Source organism: Ranitomeya variabilis, chromosome 6, assembly GCF_051348905.1.
Source record: "Ranitomeya variabilis isolate aRanVar5 chromosome 6, aRanVar5.hap1, whole genome shotgun sequence".
Lineage (NCBI taxonomy): Eukaryota > Metazoa > Chordata > Amphibia > Anura > Dendrobatidae > Ranitomeya > Ranitomeya variabilis.
This window is the reverse complement of record NC_135237.1, coordinates 142,583,722-142,602,151: the sequence shown is the minus strand read 5'-3', so window position 1 is coordinate 142,602,151 and position 18,430 is coordinate 142,583,722. Positions and strand designations below refer to the sequence as shown.

General features: G+C 42.6%; 1 protein-coding gene across 2 annotated transcripts in view; it reads right to left on the bottom strand.

Annotated features, from left to right (window-relative positions):
* ULK4 (unc-51 like kinase 4) overlaps positions 1-18,430 on the bottom strand; it is a 1,043,381-nt gene that overhangs the window by 971,863 nt on the left and 53,088 nt on the right. For both annotated transcript variants that reach the window (XM_077269069.1, XM_077269068.1), the window contains exons 10-12: positions 16,749-16,828; positions 16,401-16,470; positions 13,240-13,354 (exon numbers count right to left, since the gene is read on the bottom strand). In XM_077269069.1, the coding sequence (XP_077125184.1) occupies positions 13,240-13,354; positions 16,401-16,470; positions 16,749-16,828 (265 nt within the window). The remainder of the gene's footprint in view (positions 1-13,239; positions 13,355-16,400; positions 16,471-16,748; positions 16,829-18,430) is intronic.

Here is an 18,430-nt window from a genome sequence, read left to right as displayed (position 1 = left end):
TTTTTAAGAAGAATTTTTCTAATAAATATTGAGTTCTGAAGAAACTGGAGCACACCTTCCTTTTTCTCATCAATGTGACATGGCATCTGCAATCCATTCCAGCAAAATCTGCACTCCAACACGAGTTTCTCCTTGCCTTCAGAGTGTTTCAGTGGGGCCAAACAGTAGTTTATGACCACATATGAGGTATTGGTATACTCAGGAGAAATATTGTCCATTTTCCCTATTGCTTCTTGTAAAAATGCTAAATTTGGGGCAAAAGCAACATTTTAGTTGAGAAAAATGAAATTTTTCATTCTCACCATACAATGTTAGAAATATTCAGTGAAGTACACCTAGATGAATCTCTGATGGGAGTAAGGCTACTTTCACACTAGCGTTTTTTGCAATCCGTCGCAATGCGTCGTTTGGCCGAAAAAACGCATTCTGCAAAAGTGCTTGCAGGATGCGTTTTTTCCCCATAGACTAACATTAAGCGACGTATTGCGACGGATTGACACACGTCGCATCCGTCGTGCGACAGTTGCGCCGTGTTGTGGCGGACCGTCGGCACAAAAAAACGCTAAATGTAACGTTTTTTGCTGCCGACGGTCCGCTTTTTCCGACCGCGCATGCGCGGCCGGAACTCCGCCCCCACCTCCCCGCACTTCCCCGCACCTCACAATGGGGCAGCGGATGCGCAGGAAAAATGCATTCGCTGCCCCCGTTGTGCGGCGTATACAACGCTAGCGTCGGTAACCTCGGCCCGACGCACTGCGACGGGCCGAGCCCGACGCTAGTGTGAAAGAAGCCTAAGTTCCAAAATTGGGTCACTTGTCGGAGGGTTTCCTGTTGGACACCTTGGGAGCTCTTGAATTCTGACATGCAGCCAAGTTTGGGCTCCAAAATTAAAATATCAGTGATTTAATTCTGTCCAGGCTCTGATCGGTGTCCTAACTGCAGTGTGTGAATTTATTTTCTGAATATTTTGTTCTAGTAAATCAACAACTGGGATCAGGAGGGGAAGATTTGCTCTTTTGGGGCAGAGTGTATTATGCAGCAGAATATTATGCATTATAGTTGTATATAAACCCCATTTTCCTTATCATTTTCCAATACTCAGTTAAACTTAAAAAACGAGAAATGTTCATAAACTAGGTCGTTATTTTGTATAAGAGGTATTGCCACGTATGGTCAAAAATAAATAACACACTGTGGGGTCGATTTACTCCCATTTCCAATTGTGAAAATGAAAAATTTGGGGCCAAAGCAACATTTTAGTGGGGGGAAAAAAAATAGGTTTTGTAAATATCCATGAAAAAATTGCTATTCCGCACCCGGCTCACCCCTAGAACGACAGATCTCTCCTTATACACACAAGGAGTGTGGCCTCATCCGAGATGCATGCTCCCGTAATGCTGCAATGTTTCAGGGTAAAATATACATGGCTGCAACAATCAGTGTCTAATTCATGCTACCTTTAGTATTTGGTATGAATTCCCTGTCTGGTGCCCCTATATACATTTTGGGGAGATTGGCCAACCATCTAACGTATAAGGTGCCTTCCAACTGATCTCCCATGATCCCATCTGTTGGGGTAAAGGATCGAGAAGTTTGATTTTTCCTCCCCATCCATTGGTTCTGTAGGCAGATAGGCCACGGTCAGATGACTCTGGTAATGGCTTACTCCCCTCTCCCCATACACAAGACAGCTCGGCTGAGACGGCATCTAACTCATATTGGTTTCTCAAGCCGATAAACTATTATAAATTGATCATCATACGCTTTAGGCCGAATACATTGCAATTGTAATTTAATATATAAGAAGCAAAGGGATAATTAGTTTTCAATATTGGAGCATGATAACTTAAAAATGACCGCACTAAATACGCCACTAGAGGATCAGATGGATGGCAGCTGGTAACGTACATTACAAATGGTCGCCTGTGCTTTCAACTTACACCGCTGGATAATAGGTTGAACTAGATGGACCTGGGTCATTTTTTTAAACCTTATTAACAATGTTACTTTGTGGGTAATTAATTATTTTCTATTCCTGGTAAAATAAATTAATATGAGCTCAGTGTTGACCTGCAACAGCATTATAAAGACATAATAGTGATTCATATTAATACAATCAAAACCATTTTGCGCTAAAATGTGAAGTCGCTAATCATAGGAAATTGTTAAACACATAACATAAGTAGTAAAAATAAACAATTATATTTATAATTTATTTTGGAAAACAATATGACATTTTTTACTCTTTTTCTAATCAACATTGTATAAGACATTACACCTAGTAAAAGGCGCAACAGTGGCACCTGCTGCACAATGCAGGTACTGCCCAACTCCTCACCCAGGCCCATACCCAATGATTCACCATGATTGCCATTCTGATAGGAACAACATATATCTGCAGATAATTAAAAAAATCCTTTAGAACAGAAAACACAACGTAACAGATTCAGGTAGAGAATGTGAATGATCTGAGATCTTTCCGTATATGTTGTGCAGTAAAATAGGTCACATTTCTTTAGGCATTAAGAAATGAACATGGCACAAGCATAGTTATCTTGTAAAATCAGAGTATATATTTTAAAGCACATATATTTAAAAGGATTGTCTCATTTGTTCCCGCTGCATGCTGGTGGGCGATGAGCTCCTGAAGACTGACGGTTTGGGTCGGTGGCGTAGATGAACCAATACTCCATACTGCGTGCTTTCCAGTGCTGTTAGCAGAGGCAGTTTTGCATTTGCCGGCAGCATCAGAAGAGTGCAGGGCTTTCTCTGAAGCTGGCCAGACCCAGGTAGCTTCAAGGTATGTGCACACGGTGCTGATTCGCAGCGTTTTTACCGTGCAGAAACGCTGCAGATCTGCAGTACAATGTAAATCAATGGTAAAAAAAAATGCTGTGCTAATGGTGCGGAAAATTCTGTGTGGAAACGCTGCGGACTAACCCCTTCATGACCTTGGGATTTTCCATTTTTCCGTGTTCGTTTTTCGCTCCCCTCCTTCCTAGAGCCATAACTTTTTTATTTTTCCGTTAATATGGCCATGTGAGGGCTTATTTTTTGCGGGAAGAGTTGTACTTTTGAACGACATCATTGGTTTTACCATGTTGTGTACCAGAAATCAGGAAAAAAATTCCAAGTGCGGTGAAATTGCAAAAAAAGTGCAATCCCACACTTGTTTTTTGCTTGGCTTTTTTGCTAGGTTCACTAAATGCTAAAACTGACCTGCAATTGTGATTCTCCAGGTCATTACGAGTTCATAGACACCTAACATGTCTAGGTTATATTTTATCTAAGTGGTGAAAAAAAATGCCAAACTTTGCTAAAAAAAAAAATAAAAATAAAAAAATTGTGCCATTTTCCGATACTCGTTGCGTCTCCATTTTTCATGATCTGGGGTCGGTTGAGGGCTTATTTTTTTCTGTGCCGAGCTGGCAATTTTAACCCCTTCACCTCGAAGCCTGTTTTCACCTAAGTGACAGGGCCAATTTTTTCAATTCTGACCACTGTCACTTTATGAGGTTATAACTCTGAAACGCTTCAACGGATCCTGATGATTCTGAGATTGTTTTCTCGTAACATATTGTACGTCATGATAGTGGTAAAACTTCTTCGATATGACTTGCATTTATTTGTGAAAAAAACGAAAATTTGTCGAAAATTATGAAAATTTTGCAATTTTCAAACTTTTAGTTTTTATGCCCTTAAATTAGAGAGTTATATCACATAATATAGTTAATAAACAACATTTCCCACATGTCTGCTTTACATCAGCACAATTTTGGAAACATAATTTTTTTTTTGTTAGGGAGTTATAAGGGTTAAAAGTTGACCAGCGATTTCTCATTTTTGCAACAAAATTTTCAAAACCATTTTTTTTACGGACCACCTCACACTTGAAGTGACTTTGAGGGGTCTATATGACAGAAAATGCCCAAAAGTGACACCATTCTAAAAACTGCACCCCTCAAGGTACTCAAAACCACATTCAAAAAGTTTATTAACCCCTCAGGTGCTTCACAGGAATTTTTGGAATGTTTAAAAAAAATTGAATGTTTAACTTTTTTTTCACAAAATTTTTACTTCAGATCCAATTTGTTTTATTTTACCAAGGGTAACAAGAGAAATTGGACCACAAAAGTTGTTGTACAATTTGTCCTGAGTACGCCGATACCCCACATGTTGGGGTAAACCATTGATTGGGCACATGGCAGAGCTCGGAAGGGAAGGAGCGCCATTTGACTTTTCAATGCAAGATTTGCTGGAATTGAGATCGGAACCCATGGCTCGATTGGAGAGCCCCTGACGTGCCTAAACAGTGGAAACCCCCACAAGTGACACCATTTTGGAAAGTAGACCCTCTAAGGAACTAATCTAGATGTGTGGTGAGCACTTTGAACCTCCAAGTGCTTCACAGAAGTTTATAATGTAGAGCCGTAAAAAAAATTTCATATTAATTTTCACAAAAAATGATCTTTTTGCCCCAAATTTTTTATTTTCCCAAGGGTAAAAGGATAAATAGGACCCCAAAAGTTGTTGTGCAATTTGTCCTGAGTACGCTGATACTTCATATATGGGGATAAACCACTGTTTGAGCACATGGCAGAGCTCAGAAGGGAAGGAGCGCCGTTTGACTTTTCAATGCAAAATTGGCTGGAATTGAGATCGGAACCCATGTCGCCTTTGGAGAGCCCCTGACGTGCCTAAACAGTGGAAACCCCCCACAATGGACCCTATTTTGGAAAGAAGACCCCCTAAGGAACTTATCTAGATGTGTGGTGAGCACTTTTAACCCCCAATTGTTTCACTAAAGTTTAGAATGTAGCGCTGTGAAAATTAAAAAAATCATTTTTTCTTTCCACAAAATGATGTTTCAGCCCGCAATTTTTTTTTCCCCAAGGGTAACAGGAGAAATTGGACCACAAAAGTTATTGTCCAATTTGTCCTGAGTACGATGATATCCCATACATGGGGGGGGAACCACTGTTTGGGCGCACGGCAGAGCTCGGAAGGGAAGGAGCGCCGTTTGAAATGCAGACTTAGATGGATTCGTCTGCAGGTGTCATGTTGCATTTGCAGAGCCCCTGATGTACCTAAGCAGTAGAAACTCCCCACAAGTGACCCCATATTGGAAACTAGACCCCCCAAGGAACTTATCTAGATGTGTTGTGAGAACTTTGAACCATCAAGTGTTTCACTACAGTTTATAACGCAGAGCCGTGAAAATAAAAAATCTTTTTTTTCCACGAAAATGATATTTTAGCCCCCACGCTTTTATTTTCCCAAGGGTAACAGGACAAATTGGACCCCAAAAGTTGGTGTCCAACTTGTCCTGAGAACACTGATACCCCATATGTTGGGGGGACCACTGTTTGGGCGCACAGGAGAACTCGGAAGGGAAGGAGCACTGTTTTAGTTTTTCAAAGCAGAATTGGCTGGAATTGAGATCGGACGCCATGTCGCGTTTGGAGAGCCCCTGATGTGCCTAAACAGTGGAAACCCCCAATTCTAACTGAAATCCTAACCCCAACCTTAACCCCAGCCCTAACCCTAACCCCAACCCTAACCCTAACCCTAGCCCTAACTCTAGCCCTAACCGTAGCCCTAACCCTAACCCTAATGGGAAAATGGAAATACATACATTTTTTTAAAATGTTATTATTTTTCCCTAACTAAGGGGGTGATGAAGGGGGGTTTGATTTACTTTTATAGCGTTTTTTTGGCGGATTTTTATGATTGGCAGCCATCACACACTAAAAGACGCTTTTTATTACAAAAAATAGTTTTTGCATCACCACATTTTGAGAGCTATAATTTATCCATATTTCGGCCCACAGAGTCATGTGAGATCTTGTTTTTTGCGGGACGAGTTGACGTTTTTATTGGTACCATTTTCGGGCACATGACATTTTTTGATCGCTTTTTATTCCGATTTTTGGGAGGCGGAATGAACAAAAACCAGCAATTCCTGAAATTCTTTTAGGGGGGCGTTTATACCGTTCCACGTGTGGTAAAATTGATCAAGCAGTTTTATTCTTTGGGTCAGTACGATTACAGCGATACCTCATTTATGTAATTTTTTTACGTTTTGGTGCTTTTACACAATAAAAACTATTTTATATAAAAAAAATAATTGTTTTTGCATCGCTTTATTCTGAGAGCTATAACTTTTTTATTTTTCTGTTGATGATGCTGTATGGCGGCTTTTTTTTGCGGGAAAAGATGACGTTTTCAACGGTACCATGGTTATTTATATCCGTCTTTTTGATCGCGTGTTATTCCACTTTTTGTTCGCCTGTATGATAATAAAGCGTTGTTTTTTGCCTTGTTTTTTTTTGTGTGTGTTTTTTTGTGGTGTTCACTGAAGGGGTTAACTAGTGGGATAGTTTTATAGAGCGGGTCGTTACGGACGCGGCGATACCAAATATGTGTACTTTTATTTACATAAATAAATGGATTTATTGGGAAATGTTTTTTTTTTTCTTTATTTGGGGATTTTTTAATTTTATTTTTATACATTGTATTGTTTTTTTTTTTAACTTTTTACCATTGTCCCAGGGTGGGACATCACGGTTTTAGATCAGATCGTTGATCTGACAGTGTGCATAGCACTCTGTCAGATGAACGATCTGACAGGCACATTCCACAGGCTTGCCGGCGCCTGCTATTAGGTACTCTCAGCAGGCGCCGGCAAGCCAGGTCATTTCATGACCCGGAAGGAGTCCCGCGGCCATCTTGGATCTGGGGACTCCTTCCAGGTCACCGGAGCAGCGCGATCTCATCGCGTTGCTCCGGTGGGAGAGCGCAGGGAGCCCCTGTCCCTGCGCGATCCCCCTCTATGCCGCTGTCACTATTGACAGCGGCATCAGAGGGGTTAAATGCCCGCGATCGGTGATAGCGCCGATCGTGGGCATTGCTGTGGGGTGTCAGCTGTCATATACAGCTGACACCCGCACCCGATCACCGCGGCGCTCAGCGCGACACCGCGGTGATCGAGCCGCCGTACTAGTACTGCGGCTGGCACAAATGCAGTGCCGGCAGCGCCGTACTAGTACGGCGGGTGGCGCAAAGGGGTTAATGATACCATTTCGGTGCAGATACGTTGTTTTGATCGCCCGTTATTGCATTTTAATGCAATGTCGCTGCGACCAAAAAAAAAGTAATTCTGGCGTTTCAAATTTTTTTCTCGCTACGCCGTTTAGCGATCAGGTTCATCTTTTTTTTATTGCTAGATCGGGCGATTCTGAACGAGGCGATACCAAATATGTGTAGGTTTGATTTTTTTTTTTTTATTGATTTATTTTGAATGGGGCGAAAGGGGGGTGATTTAAACTTTTATATATTTTTTTATTTTTTTCACATTTTTTTTAACTTTTTTTTTTTTTAACTTTTGCCATGCTTCAATAGCCTCCATGGGAGGCTAGAGGCAGGCACAACCCGATCGCCTCTGCTACATAGCAGCGATCATCAGATCGCTGCTATGCAGCAGAAATGCAGGTGTGCTGTGAGCGCCGACCACAGGGTGGCGCTCACAGCTACCGGTGATCAGTAACCATAGAGGTCTCAAGGACCTCTATGGTTACTCTGCAGAAGCATCGCTGACCCCCGATCATGTGACGGGGGTCAGCGATGCGCTCATTTCCGGCCGCCCGGCCGGAAGCGCCTGTTGAATGCCGCTGTCTGCGTTTGATAGCGGCATTTAACTAGTTAATAGCAGCGGGTGAATCGCGATTTCACCCGCCACTATTGCAGGCACATGTCAGCTGTTCAAAACAGGAGCCCTCCATCAAAGCGCGGTATCTGACCTCGGACGTACTATTCCGTCTGAGGTCAGAAAGAGGTTAAAAGAAGTAGCATGTCACTTATTTTTTGTGATCTGCAGCATTTTTGTACCCATTCCATTATAGAAATCTGCAGGGGTAAAAAACGCAGTAAATCCGCAAAAAATCCACAGCAAAACCGCTCAAAAAATGCATCAAATCCGCACCTGCATTTTCTGCCAAGAGATGCAGAATCCGCACCAGAAATGCCTAAGCCTAATCCGCAATGTGTGCACATAGCCTCAAAGTGCCGCATGCAAGCGGTTTAGTAAATGGCTTGCAAGTGAGGACTTCCTGTTTAAGGGAATCTGTCAGCAGGTTTTTGCTACCTTAGGCTACTTCACATTTGCGTTGTGCGCCGCAGCGTCGGCGACGCAACGCACAACGCAAATGTAAACGCATGCACAACGCAGCGTTTTGTGACGCATGCGTCCATTTTTGCATGGTTTTGGGCGCAGAAAGAACTGCAACTTGCTGCGTCCTCTGCGCCCTGACGCATGCACCACAGTGACGCATGCGTCACAAAACGCAAGTGCAACGCATGTCCATGCACCCCCATGATAAATATAGGGGCGCATGACGCATGCGGCGACGCTGCAGCGCCCGACGCTGCGGCGCCGAACGCTAATGTGAACGTAGCCTTATCTGACAGTAGCCTGAAGAGAATCTGAATCCAACGAGGTATCACTTAGATTACTGAGTGCAGCCGTTCTGACACAATCAGACATTTTCAATTTAGCAAAGAAGCAGAGCTGAGGAAGCAAACCCCGCCCCCACCAGGATCTGTATATACAAGGGCTATAGACCCTGAGCTGCCTAACACAGGAGGGGGGTGTCATAATGGCATGAAAGATGCTTCACCAAAAACGCAGGTTTAGGTGCGTTTTTTGTCGCATTTTTGGTGCGTTTTTTTTTCTTTGTGCATGCCAATAAAGTTGAATGCACACAGAGAAAAAAAAAACTTCCTGTAAATAGATAGAATGAATAGATAGATTGATAGAATAGATCGATACATTACCTGCGGTATCCTCTTCCCTGGCATTTTCCCACAGCGCAGAGGTTACCTCAGGTCAGGCTGTGAGGGAGCGCAGGCTCGGTGACGTCACCGCTAGTTACTGACCCTGCACCCGCTGTGTATCATTTATTCCCCAGTGGCTTACAGCCGGGAGCGGTCGCATTAGCAGCACTCCCGGTTGTAAGCTTTATCTCCCCCAGATACTCGTTATATTGGACTACGACGGATCAGGGAGCATACTTTTGGTTTATTATTTTATTTCAGAAAATCGAGGGCCTCGCTTGGAATGGCAGAACAATTAAATGGTAAAACTGTGTGGTGTTTTATTTCATTAAAAGACTTTTTACTTGTTGTGTGGTGTTTATTTAACCCTTTAATTACTATAGGATTAATAATGGACCTCTCCATTACTAAGCCGGCTTAATGTCACCTTAAGGTGACATTAACCCCTCATTGTCCCGCTGCCACCACTGCAGGGCAAGTAGCAAGAGCCTGGCAAAGCGCCACACCGTTTTTTTTTTTAATTATTTATTTATAGAGCAGGAGCGGCAGATGAAAACTCCCATCCGTCGCTCCTGCTCACTGTAATTAGCGGCAGCAGGTGTCACATGAAGGGAGTAGTAGTCCCAACAGCTGACACCAGTTATCGGAGGTAAAGTTTATACCTCCGATCACAGCTTAGCGCTTCCCAGTCTTCTACGGTGTGGGAAGCGCGGCTCTCTGACCAGGGGGATGATTTCCCCGCCGATCAGAAGCGGTGTTTGCTGCGCTATCATACATATGACAGCATGTCAAACACTGTATTGTGGGGCTCCCCATTAAAGTGAATGGGGTTCAGGTCCGCTCTGCTGGATGACAGGCTGCATGGACACAGCCTGCCATCTAGATGTAGCGGAGCCGAGAACGCTGCAAGAAAAAGTCAACCTTGCATTTTTGCTGCGTTTTTTCACCATACATTCAAGTCAATGGGTGGAAACCGCTGAAAAAACGCTGGAAAAACGCTGAAAGAAGTGACATGCTCTATGTCCAAAAAAAGCAGCAAAACACAAATAACTGATCACACAAAAAAACCAATGTGTGTGCATGACATTTCTGAAATATCATAGGCTTTGCTGGTACTGTAAAAAGCAGCTGAAAATTGGCATAAAAAATGCAGCAAAAAAACGCAACAAAAACACCCTGTGTGAACTTATCCTAATGAACATGAGACAACCCCTCTAAAAATGTATCAGAAAAAAAAGACCGTTTGATAAATGACAGCTTATAATGAAATACACATTTTTCCAATGTATCTTCCATCACTTTTAGCCATTTTCTTTGCAGCTGAGAAGTTTTAACAAAATAACAGAAACTGATAAAAGGAGTTTGGATGAAGAGATTGACCACAAGATAAATCCTTGGGCCACGTGATCTGAAGATGTCTGATCAGAATAATAGGGATGGGGCGATCTGCACGTAGTAAAGGAAAACTTGAAGGACACAAAGAAGAGGAAGGATTGGTGGGAGTCCAGACTTGTTCGGCATATCAATTTTAACCCCTTAGTGAGAGACAATTTGGTACTTAATGACCAGGCCAATTTTTACAATTCTGACCAGTGTCCCTTTATGAGGTTATAACTCTGGAACGCTTTAACGGATTTCCGTTGATTATGAGACTGTTTTTTCGTGACATATTGTACTTCATATCAAAAAGTATAGAAGGGGTGCTTACTGCTACAAGAGGTGCTCTGGAGAAAACAATATAAGAATATTGTACTTCATGTTAGTGGTAAAATTTCTTTGATATTACTTGCGATTATTTATGAAAAAAAATGGAAATATGGCGAAAATTTTAAAAATTTTGCAATTTTCAAACTTTGAATTTTTATGCCTTTAAATCAGAAAGATATGTCACACAAAATAGTTAATAAATAACATTTCCCACATGTCTACTTTACATCAGCACAATTTTGGAAATATATATTTTTTTTTTTTGTTAGGAAGTTATAAGGGTTAAAAGTTGACCAGTGATTTCTCATTTTTACAAAACCATTTTTTTAGGGACCATCTCACATTTAAAGTCAGTTTGAGGGGTGTACATGACAGAAAATACCCAAACTTGACACCATTCTAAAAACTACACCCCTCAAGGTGCTCAAAACCACATTCAAGAAGTTTATTAGCCCTTTACGTGCTCCACAGGAACTGAAACAATGTAAAAGGAAAAAATGAACATTAACTTTTTTTTGCAAACATTTTACTTCAGAACCAATTTTTTTTATTTTAACAAGTGTAAAAGGAGAAAATGAACCACAAAATTTGTTGTGCAATTTCTCCTGAGTATGCCAATACCCCATATGTGGGGGTAAACCACTGTTTGGACGCACAGCAGGGCTTGGAAAAGAAGGCGCGCCGTTTGACTTTTTCAATGCAGAATTGGCTGGAATTGAGATTGGACGCCATGTCGCGTTTGGAGAGCCTCTGATGTGCCTAAACAGTGGAAACCCCCCACAAGTGACCCCATTTGAGAAACTAGACCCCTTAAGGAACTTATCTAGATGTGTAGTGAGCACTTTGAACCCCCAAGTGCTTCACAGAAGTTTATAACATAGAGCCGTGAAAATAAAAAAAAAAAAAAAAAAAATCGCATTTTTGCACAAAAATGATGTTTTCGCCCACAAATTCTTATTTTCACAAGGGTAACAGGAGAAATTAGACCAAGATAGTTGTTGGGCAATTTCTCCTGAGTACATCGATACCTCATATGTGGGGGTAAATCACTGTTTGGGCGCACCGCAGAGCTTGGAAGAGAAGGAATTCTGTTTGACTTTTTCAATGCAGAATTGGCTGGAATAGAGACCTGACGCCATGTCGTGTTTGGAGAGCCCCTGATGTGCCTAAACCGTGGAAACCCCCCCCCCCCCAAGTGACACTATTTTGGAATCTATACCCTTTAAGGAATTTGTCCAGATGTGTGGTGAGCACTTTAAACCTCCAGGTGCTTCACAGAAGTTTATAACGTAGAGCCGTGAAAATAAAAAAAATCACATTTTTTCTACAAAAATGATCTTTTTGCCCCCAAATTTTTATTTTCACAAGGGTAACAGGAGAAATTAGACCACGAAAGTTGTTGTGCAATTTGATCTGAGTACGCCGATACCCCATATGTGGGGGTAAACCACAGTTTGGGAGCATGGTAGAGCTTGGAAGAGAAGGAGTTCCGTTTGACTTTTTCAATGCAGAATTGGCTGGAATTGAGACGCCATGTCACGTTTGGAGAGCCCCTAATGTGCCTAAACAGTGGAAACCCCCCACAAGTGACCGCATTTTGGAAACTAGACCCATTAAGCACCCCCAAGTGCTTCACAGAAACTTATAACGTAGATCCGTGAAAATAAAAAATCATTTTAACCCTAACCCTAACTTTAGCCCCAACCCTAACCCTAATTAGAAAATTGAAATACATACATTTTTATTATTTTATCATTTTTTTCCTAACTAAGGGGGTGATAAAGGGGGGGGGGGGGTTATTTACTATTTTTTTTTTTATTTTGATCACAGTCACCAAAAGGAAAGGAGGAACAATCTTCCTCTGCCGGACGGCAAATCACGGCAGGCAAACTGCGCATGTGCCCGCCATTTTCTTACCGGAGGAAGAAGCCGGCGGCCAGGAGTGGAAGCAGGAGGACCCAGGGACACCGGTAAGTATGACAGGGTCCCCAATCCCCCTATTTCTCTGTCCTCGGATGTGCAATCACTTCAGAGGACAGAGAATGACACACCTGTTTTGCGGTCGCCGGTAAACGATTAATTACCGGCGGTCACAAAACAGGGGTCGGTAAAAACGGACCCCGATCATGTCCTTTGGGGTCTCGGCTACCCCCGGCAGCCGAGATCCCAAAGACCAGCCGGTTGCCGGCCGGCGGACTGCACATGCGCCCGCCATTTTATTGTCGGAAGAAGATGGCGGCGCCCATGGGGAACCATGAGGAGCACTGGGGGAGACGGGTGAGTATCGGGGGGCGATCGGGACCCCATTTATCTGTCCTCTGATGTGCGATCACATCGGAGGACAGAGAAATTAAAATGGCAAAGCGCGGTGTTTTTTTTGCGGCCGCCAGTAAACTGTTAATTACCGGCGATCGCAACACGGGGGTCAGTAAAAAACGACCCGAATCATGTTCTCTGGGGTCTCGGGTACCCCCGGCAACCGAGACCTTAGAGAAAATCCGACTCTGGGGGCGCTATGCACTTTTTCCACAGCACTGTTAATTAACGGTGCTGTGGCTGAAGTACCCTTAACTACCACAGTTAAAAGGCATATCGGCAGTCGTTAAGGGGTTAAACTATGCTTTACAGTATTAAATATTAGAATGTGTAAGGAGACACAAGCCATAAAACATAGAAATAATGCAATAAAAGAAAGCATACCATGAGCTTTGGAGCATCTGACGTTGGTAGCATTGACTGCCGGACTTTATCTTTTTGCTGCAGTAGATTGCTGGCTTTGGTCGTAGCACTGCTTGCTCTTGGGGTGGTGTATGAGCTGCAAAATGGTCACAAGTTATCATGACTAAATATTGTAAACTATGAGTGGTAATGAATGGTTAGCATCATAAGGCCAGATTCAAACATCATACATCACAGTATGAGTATGGACCACGATACACGGAACAGCTGACAGAGGGTCTCCTGATCCAAACTCCGCCTCATCTATGCCTATGCGGCTATGGAGTCCGAATGTGGGAATCAAGCCCACCTAAAAGTAGCTGATGCTTACTGCCTCATACAATCACTGCTAAGAGGCGCAGGCGGACAGAAGAGGCAAGAAAATATGGATAAGACATAACTGTCCACTGTAATTTTGGAATAGGTCTATTCACTATACAGCACAGTACCTTTTTTTGTGCAGTTTTGATTAATAGGAGAGCGGACGTGTCACTACACTTGCTCTATTACTATGATACATCTTCATAAGACTGCATAGTATGATGTCACTCCATATATTGATTGCACAAGCGATCTGAGCTAATGGTTGTGACAAGTAAGCAGTAAGTTGGCATGGTGCACTACACGTATTTGTGTGACTGACGCCTTTTATAAAGTCAGCACTTAACATCCCCAGCATCCAACCTGCTCATGGATGATAGGTGTGTGAGTGGATGTTCTTCAGTATTATATAATTGTGCTGCCCCCCATCATATTCCACTGGGGCTTGTTTGCATCCTGCAGAAAATGGAATTTTACCAGGAATTATATAAGGGGTATTCCCATCTCCAAGAACCTATACAAATATGTAGTAGGTGTAATAATATTATTATCAAATACCTCCAATTAGAAATATAGTATAGTTCTTCTGATTCACTATGTCGCTTACCCCATGTGCAGGGATAGCAGTATCTTAGATATCCATGGTTACAACCACTTATGCAGTGATAGTAAGTTGTTAGTGGTCGTAACCAGGGATAACTAAGCTACTGCCAAGGACAGCAGTCTGAAACACGTGTGTGTTAGGTGTCGAGTTCCCGCCGCTGCACAGGGGGAATCTCGAGCCATGTCCACTGCGGTCCCCCATTCTCCTCCAGCCGCAGTGGAACCTGCTCAGTGGAGACGTCGGTCCCAGCATCTGGCTCAGGCCAATACTGCGCACTTGGTTACTGCTGCCTTTCCAGGCTCTGCCTTTGTAGCCAGCACTGATCAGCAGCGAGCAGGCTTTCAGGGACTAAGCCCTGCTTTTCTCATACTGAGCATGCCCATGGGACAACCTCCCATTTGAGGTTGGGGGTCACATGCTCAGGTCCTGTTGCGGCTCCTATTGGACCATCAGTAAGGTCCCGGAGCCTTACTACTATAAAAGGTTTGCATGGCCGCTTGGCCATGCGCTAGTGTAAACTTGCTAAAGTGTGTGTGTGGATGTATGCCTGTCGATTGATGAATCATTCCCATTCCTAGTGTTGTTGAATGCTCGCGAATAGTGGAAGCTACCGAGCGCCCGACAGTGCTATCCCGCACAGCTAGCACACGATACTGCGTCTGATAGCAGTGACCGCCAGTGCGGCGCCGTGCGCTAATAGTGCGCTTTCCTGGCCCAAGTTTGGGTGGCTAGTGGCGTCTGCCAGAGCGGCGCTGCACGCACTCTTGTGCAGTAAGTTCTTAGTTCTGATTAATCTCTGACACCTCAGTAGCGGTGTCAAGCACAAGTGGTCTAGAGGAACTCTTCCCCTGAGCCTTGGGACAATGTTCTGTGACTTCGCTTGCGCTCTTTGTGCGGTACCGCGGCCTTGTGATGCAACAGGGTTCACTTCCTTCATACCGGGTGAAGCTAACCCATGTGTGTATCCACATTATACCGCCATATAGTCCGTCATTACCGAGCAGCAGGTGTCTTTTCTTTTAATTATTATTTGGTGCGTTCCGCCAGTCCTAACAGTGTGTTGGTTATGGTGAATAATGCAGTTGCAACTTTTTAAATCATTTTTCAATAAAGTGTGTTATAATTGATGCTGGAATCCCCTTTCTTGTAGTTGCATTTCCTGCATCGGACCCTCATATGGCTGAGCCGAGCTTTCTTCCTTTTTATTTACATTGGGTGGTTTATTAACCTCTTCAGCTTCCATGAATAGTCATAAAGCACGATAACTTGCACTGATCATACAGATGAATCCCTGGTAAGTAGAGTGGACTGAGTGGCAAAAAACAATCACAAATCTCTCTACGACAGGAAACGGAGTGTGCGACACATACAAACTAGTGATGGGCAGAGAACTAATGGCCAGAGCCTCACAGTTCTCTCTACTACCAGGCAAAGTATTATTTGGGGTATGGTGGGACTAAACTAGTTGATTTATCTGTAGGATTGGCGAGGGTCTGACAGTCACCATTCCCACCAATCAGCTGGTATCTTCTCTGGGAGATGCACGTACATGGGTGAATAAAGACCACTGTTTTTTTTCTCATTTTTTTGAGTGCTCCCATCTTTGCTCCATATTGTCTGGGAGACCGATATATGCCCTGTCTCCTATTTAAATAGATAGAAGCTAAGAAATGACCACAAAATAGGGTGCCGAGCAGTTTTGTCCCCCTGTATATCCCTTACATCAGCCCATCACCCCCTTACCAGATAACTGATTGATGGCCGAACACCTACCAATCCCATGGACAGGTAATCAATAGCTTAACCTTGAAAACCTTTTCAAAAGAAGTATTCAAGGGTTCTAGTGCTGCCATACACAAATCTACCACTAATTGACTGTTTTCCTGTGGAAAACAGTTGGAAAAACCTTCACTCAATGTTTCAAAAAGCAAAAATTCAGCGGCACTCACCAAGACGTAAAATAGAGCGGCTTATTCCCTTAGCTGCTCATGAATGGGGTTAAACAAGCCTTAGAATGGAATAAATCACTTTATTTTATGTCTTGGTAAGTGCCCTGCAATTTCTGCTCCTTGAAACACTGAGTATATGAGGACGTTATTTCTGCCATTGAGCACCACCGGAAGACGACACCGATGATCCCATTACACGAGTTATAAAGAGCAGCATTATTACAAGATGGGGCAGCCACAGTCTACTGAATGCACTTTCTCTTAATTACCTTAATGAGAAAATTGCTTCATTTGATTCTCCATCCAACGCACTTTTGGGTCTTAAATGTGCAGAATTTTCTATATAAAAAAAGAAAACATACAAAAAAGATAATTACAGTGTATATATATATATATAGCGCCGCCAATCTGACCATCTACCATTGTCAATAAAAGGCAAAATGACATTGCGTAACAATCAGCTCTACAATGGACTCATTCCTCTCCAGGGAAACAAAAGGATCAGACAGAAAAAATACATGTTTCCCCTGACAGCAGCCATGCTGATCATTAGATTGTACGCAGATCCCATTGGATAAACTGTAATAAAGGAGGCAGCAATCACTGCGGATACAAACCAATCTTAAATGACTTGTGTATGTTTCCCGGAGTTTCCGGCCTGTCCTTGGTGTCACTGTCCGCAGCTTCCGTATGTAACCTGGCACAATAAAAGAGGGACATCTCATGTTGGAGATTTTACATTTTTCTATGAGAGTATAAAAGGACAGTGATATTTCTTTAAGGTAGCATCATATAATGTAGGAATGCTCACAGGTGTGTGGCATAATCCAGGCAAGGCTGGAAGAAAAGACTTGACATGCAATAACCAATATTTCACAATATGTCTGGGAGGATAGACACGTACTATAGGATTGTTAGTGAGACTATTCTGAGTCTGGGGGCTTTCTGCCTATTCGGTGGACATGCCCTACATAGAGTTCAGTGTGGAACAAATGGTTAGAACAGTCACTTAAACTGATCTTAGAAGAATCACAAAGTCCTTGGCAACTTCACACATGGCCCTTCTTTGGGGACCACGAAATATGGTCACAAGGATCATTCTTGTAGCTACCAAGCAGATGACAGGGGAGTTGTGGAAATAATCCCTACTCAAATTCTTAAAAGTAGAAAAAATAATATTCAGTTATATGAGAAAAAAAAAAAAAAATCTTTTAATTTTACCTAAAAACCCATGAAAAGTAATGGGTGGGACTCCTGGCTGTTCGGGTCCGTGGGTTCGGCCGAACATCTAAAAAAAGATTGGTTAGGGTACCAGAATCCGAACCCCATTCAGATGAAGGAGGGCCCGAGCTTCCATTGTTTGTCAAGCATGCCCGCACGGCAAACACTGCTTCTGATCGGCGTCACAAAAGACATCCATGGCCACTGTGGCATTTCTGAAGAATAGGGTGAAAGTGATTCAATGGCCAAATACGTCTCTTGATCCGAACCTAATCTAACACCTATGGGGAATTCTGGAGAGACAAGTCAGTGCGTCACTCTCCATCCAGGCTCCAGAAGAGGTCGTTCTTGAAAAATGGAAAACGATATACGTTGTAATATGTCGCCAACTTGTTAATTCTATGCCTACAAGACTTGGGGCAGTCATTAAAAATTATGGAGGTCATACAAAATACAAGATGTAGAAGTTTATGATGTGGGGAGTAATATTATTGCATCAACCAATCTGAGTAATCGTGAAGATTTTGTAATGAAAGTTATATTAATCTTACATCCAAGTTATGGGTTAAAAAAATGTTCAAGGATACTCAAACTTGCAAAAATTTTGGAAATTACTTTCAGTGGGATAGTAATTAAAATCTTGCTTTTCAAAGGGGGTGTACTCATTTATGCTGAAAATTGTAAAATAGGAATTAAAGTGGATTTATTATGACAAAGTATTCAAAAGGTTTGTCTCACAACACCCTTTTTTATTTATTTAACCAGACAGTTATAAAAGGCTAGAAAATTATGTTTGTTGAGGTACAGATCTGATTTAGGAACTAAAGAATGAGAAATTTTAACTGATTAAATGCAGGGGACACAAGAGCGCTTTCGATGAACTCCTATTAATATCAGGATTACACAGACAATTGAACATGGATTTTTAAAGTAAGAACACAAGCATCATAAGGTCTAAGAGATGCAGCTAGTATTGCACAATCTACTGACAGATCAGCTGTATAGCGAACGCTCACTGCTCCTGTATGTGCGGACAGCTTCTGATTACCCTGATAATATGTTGTAATTGTCATTAATG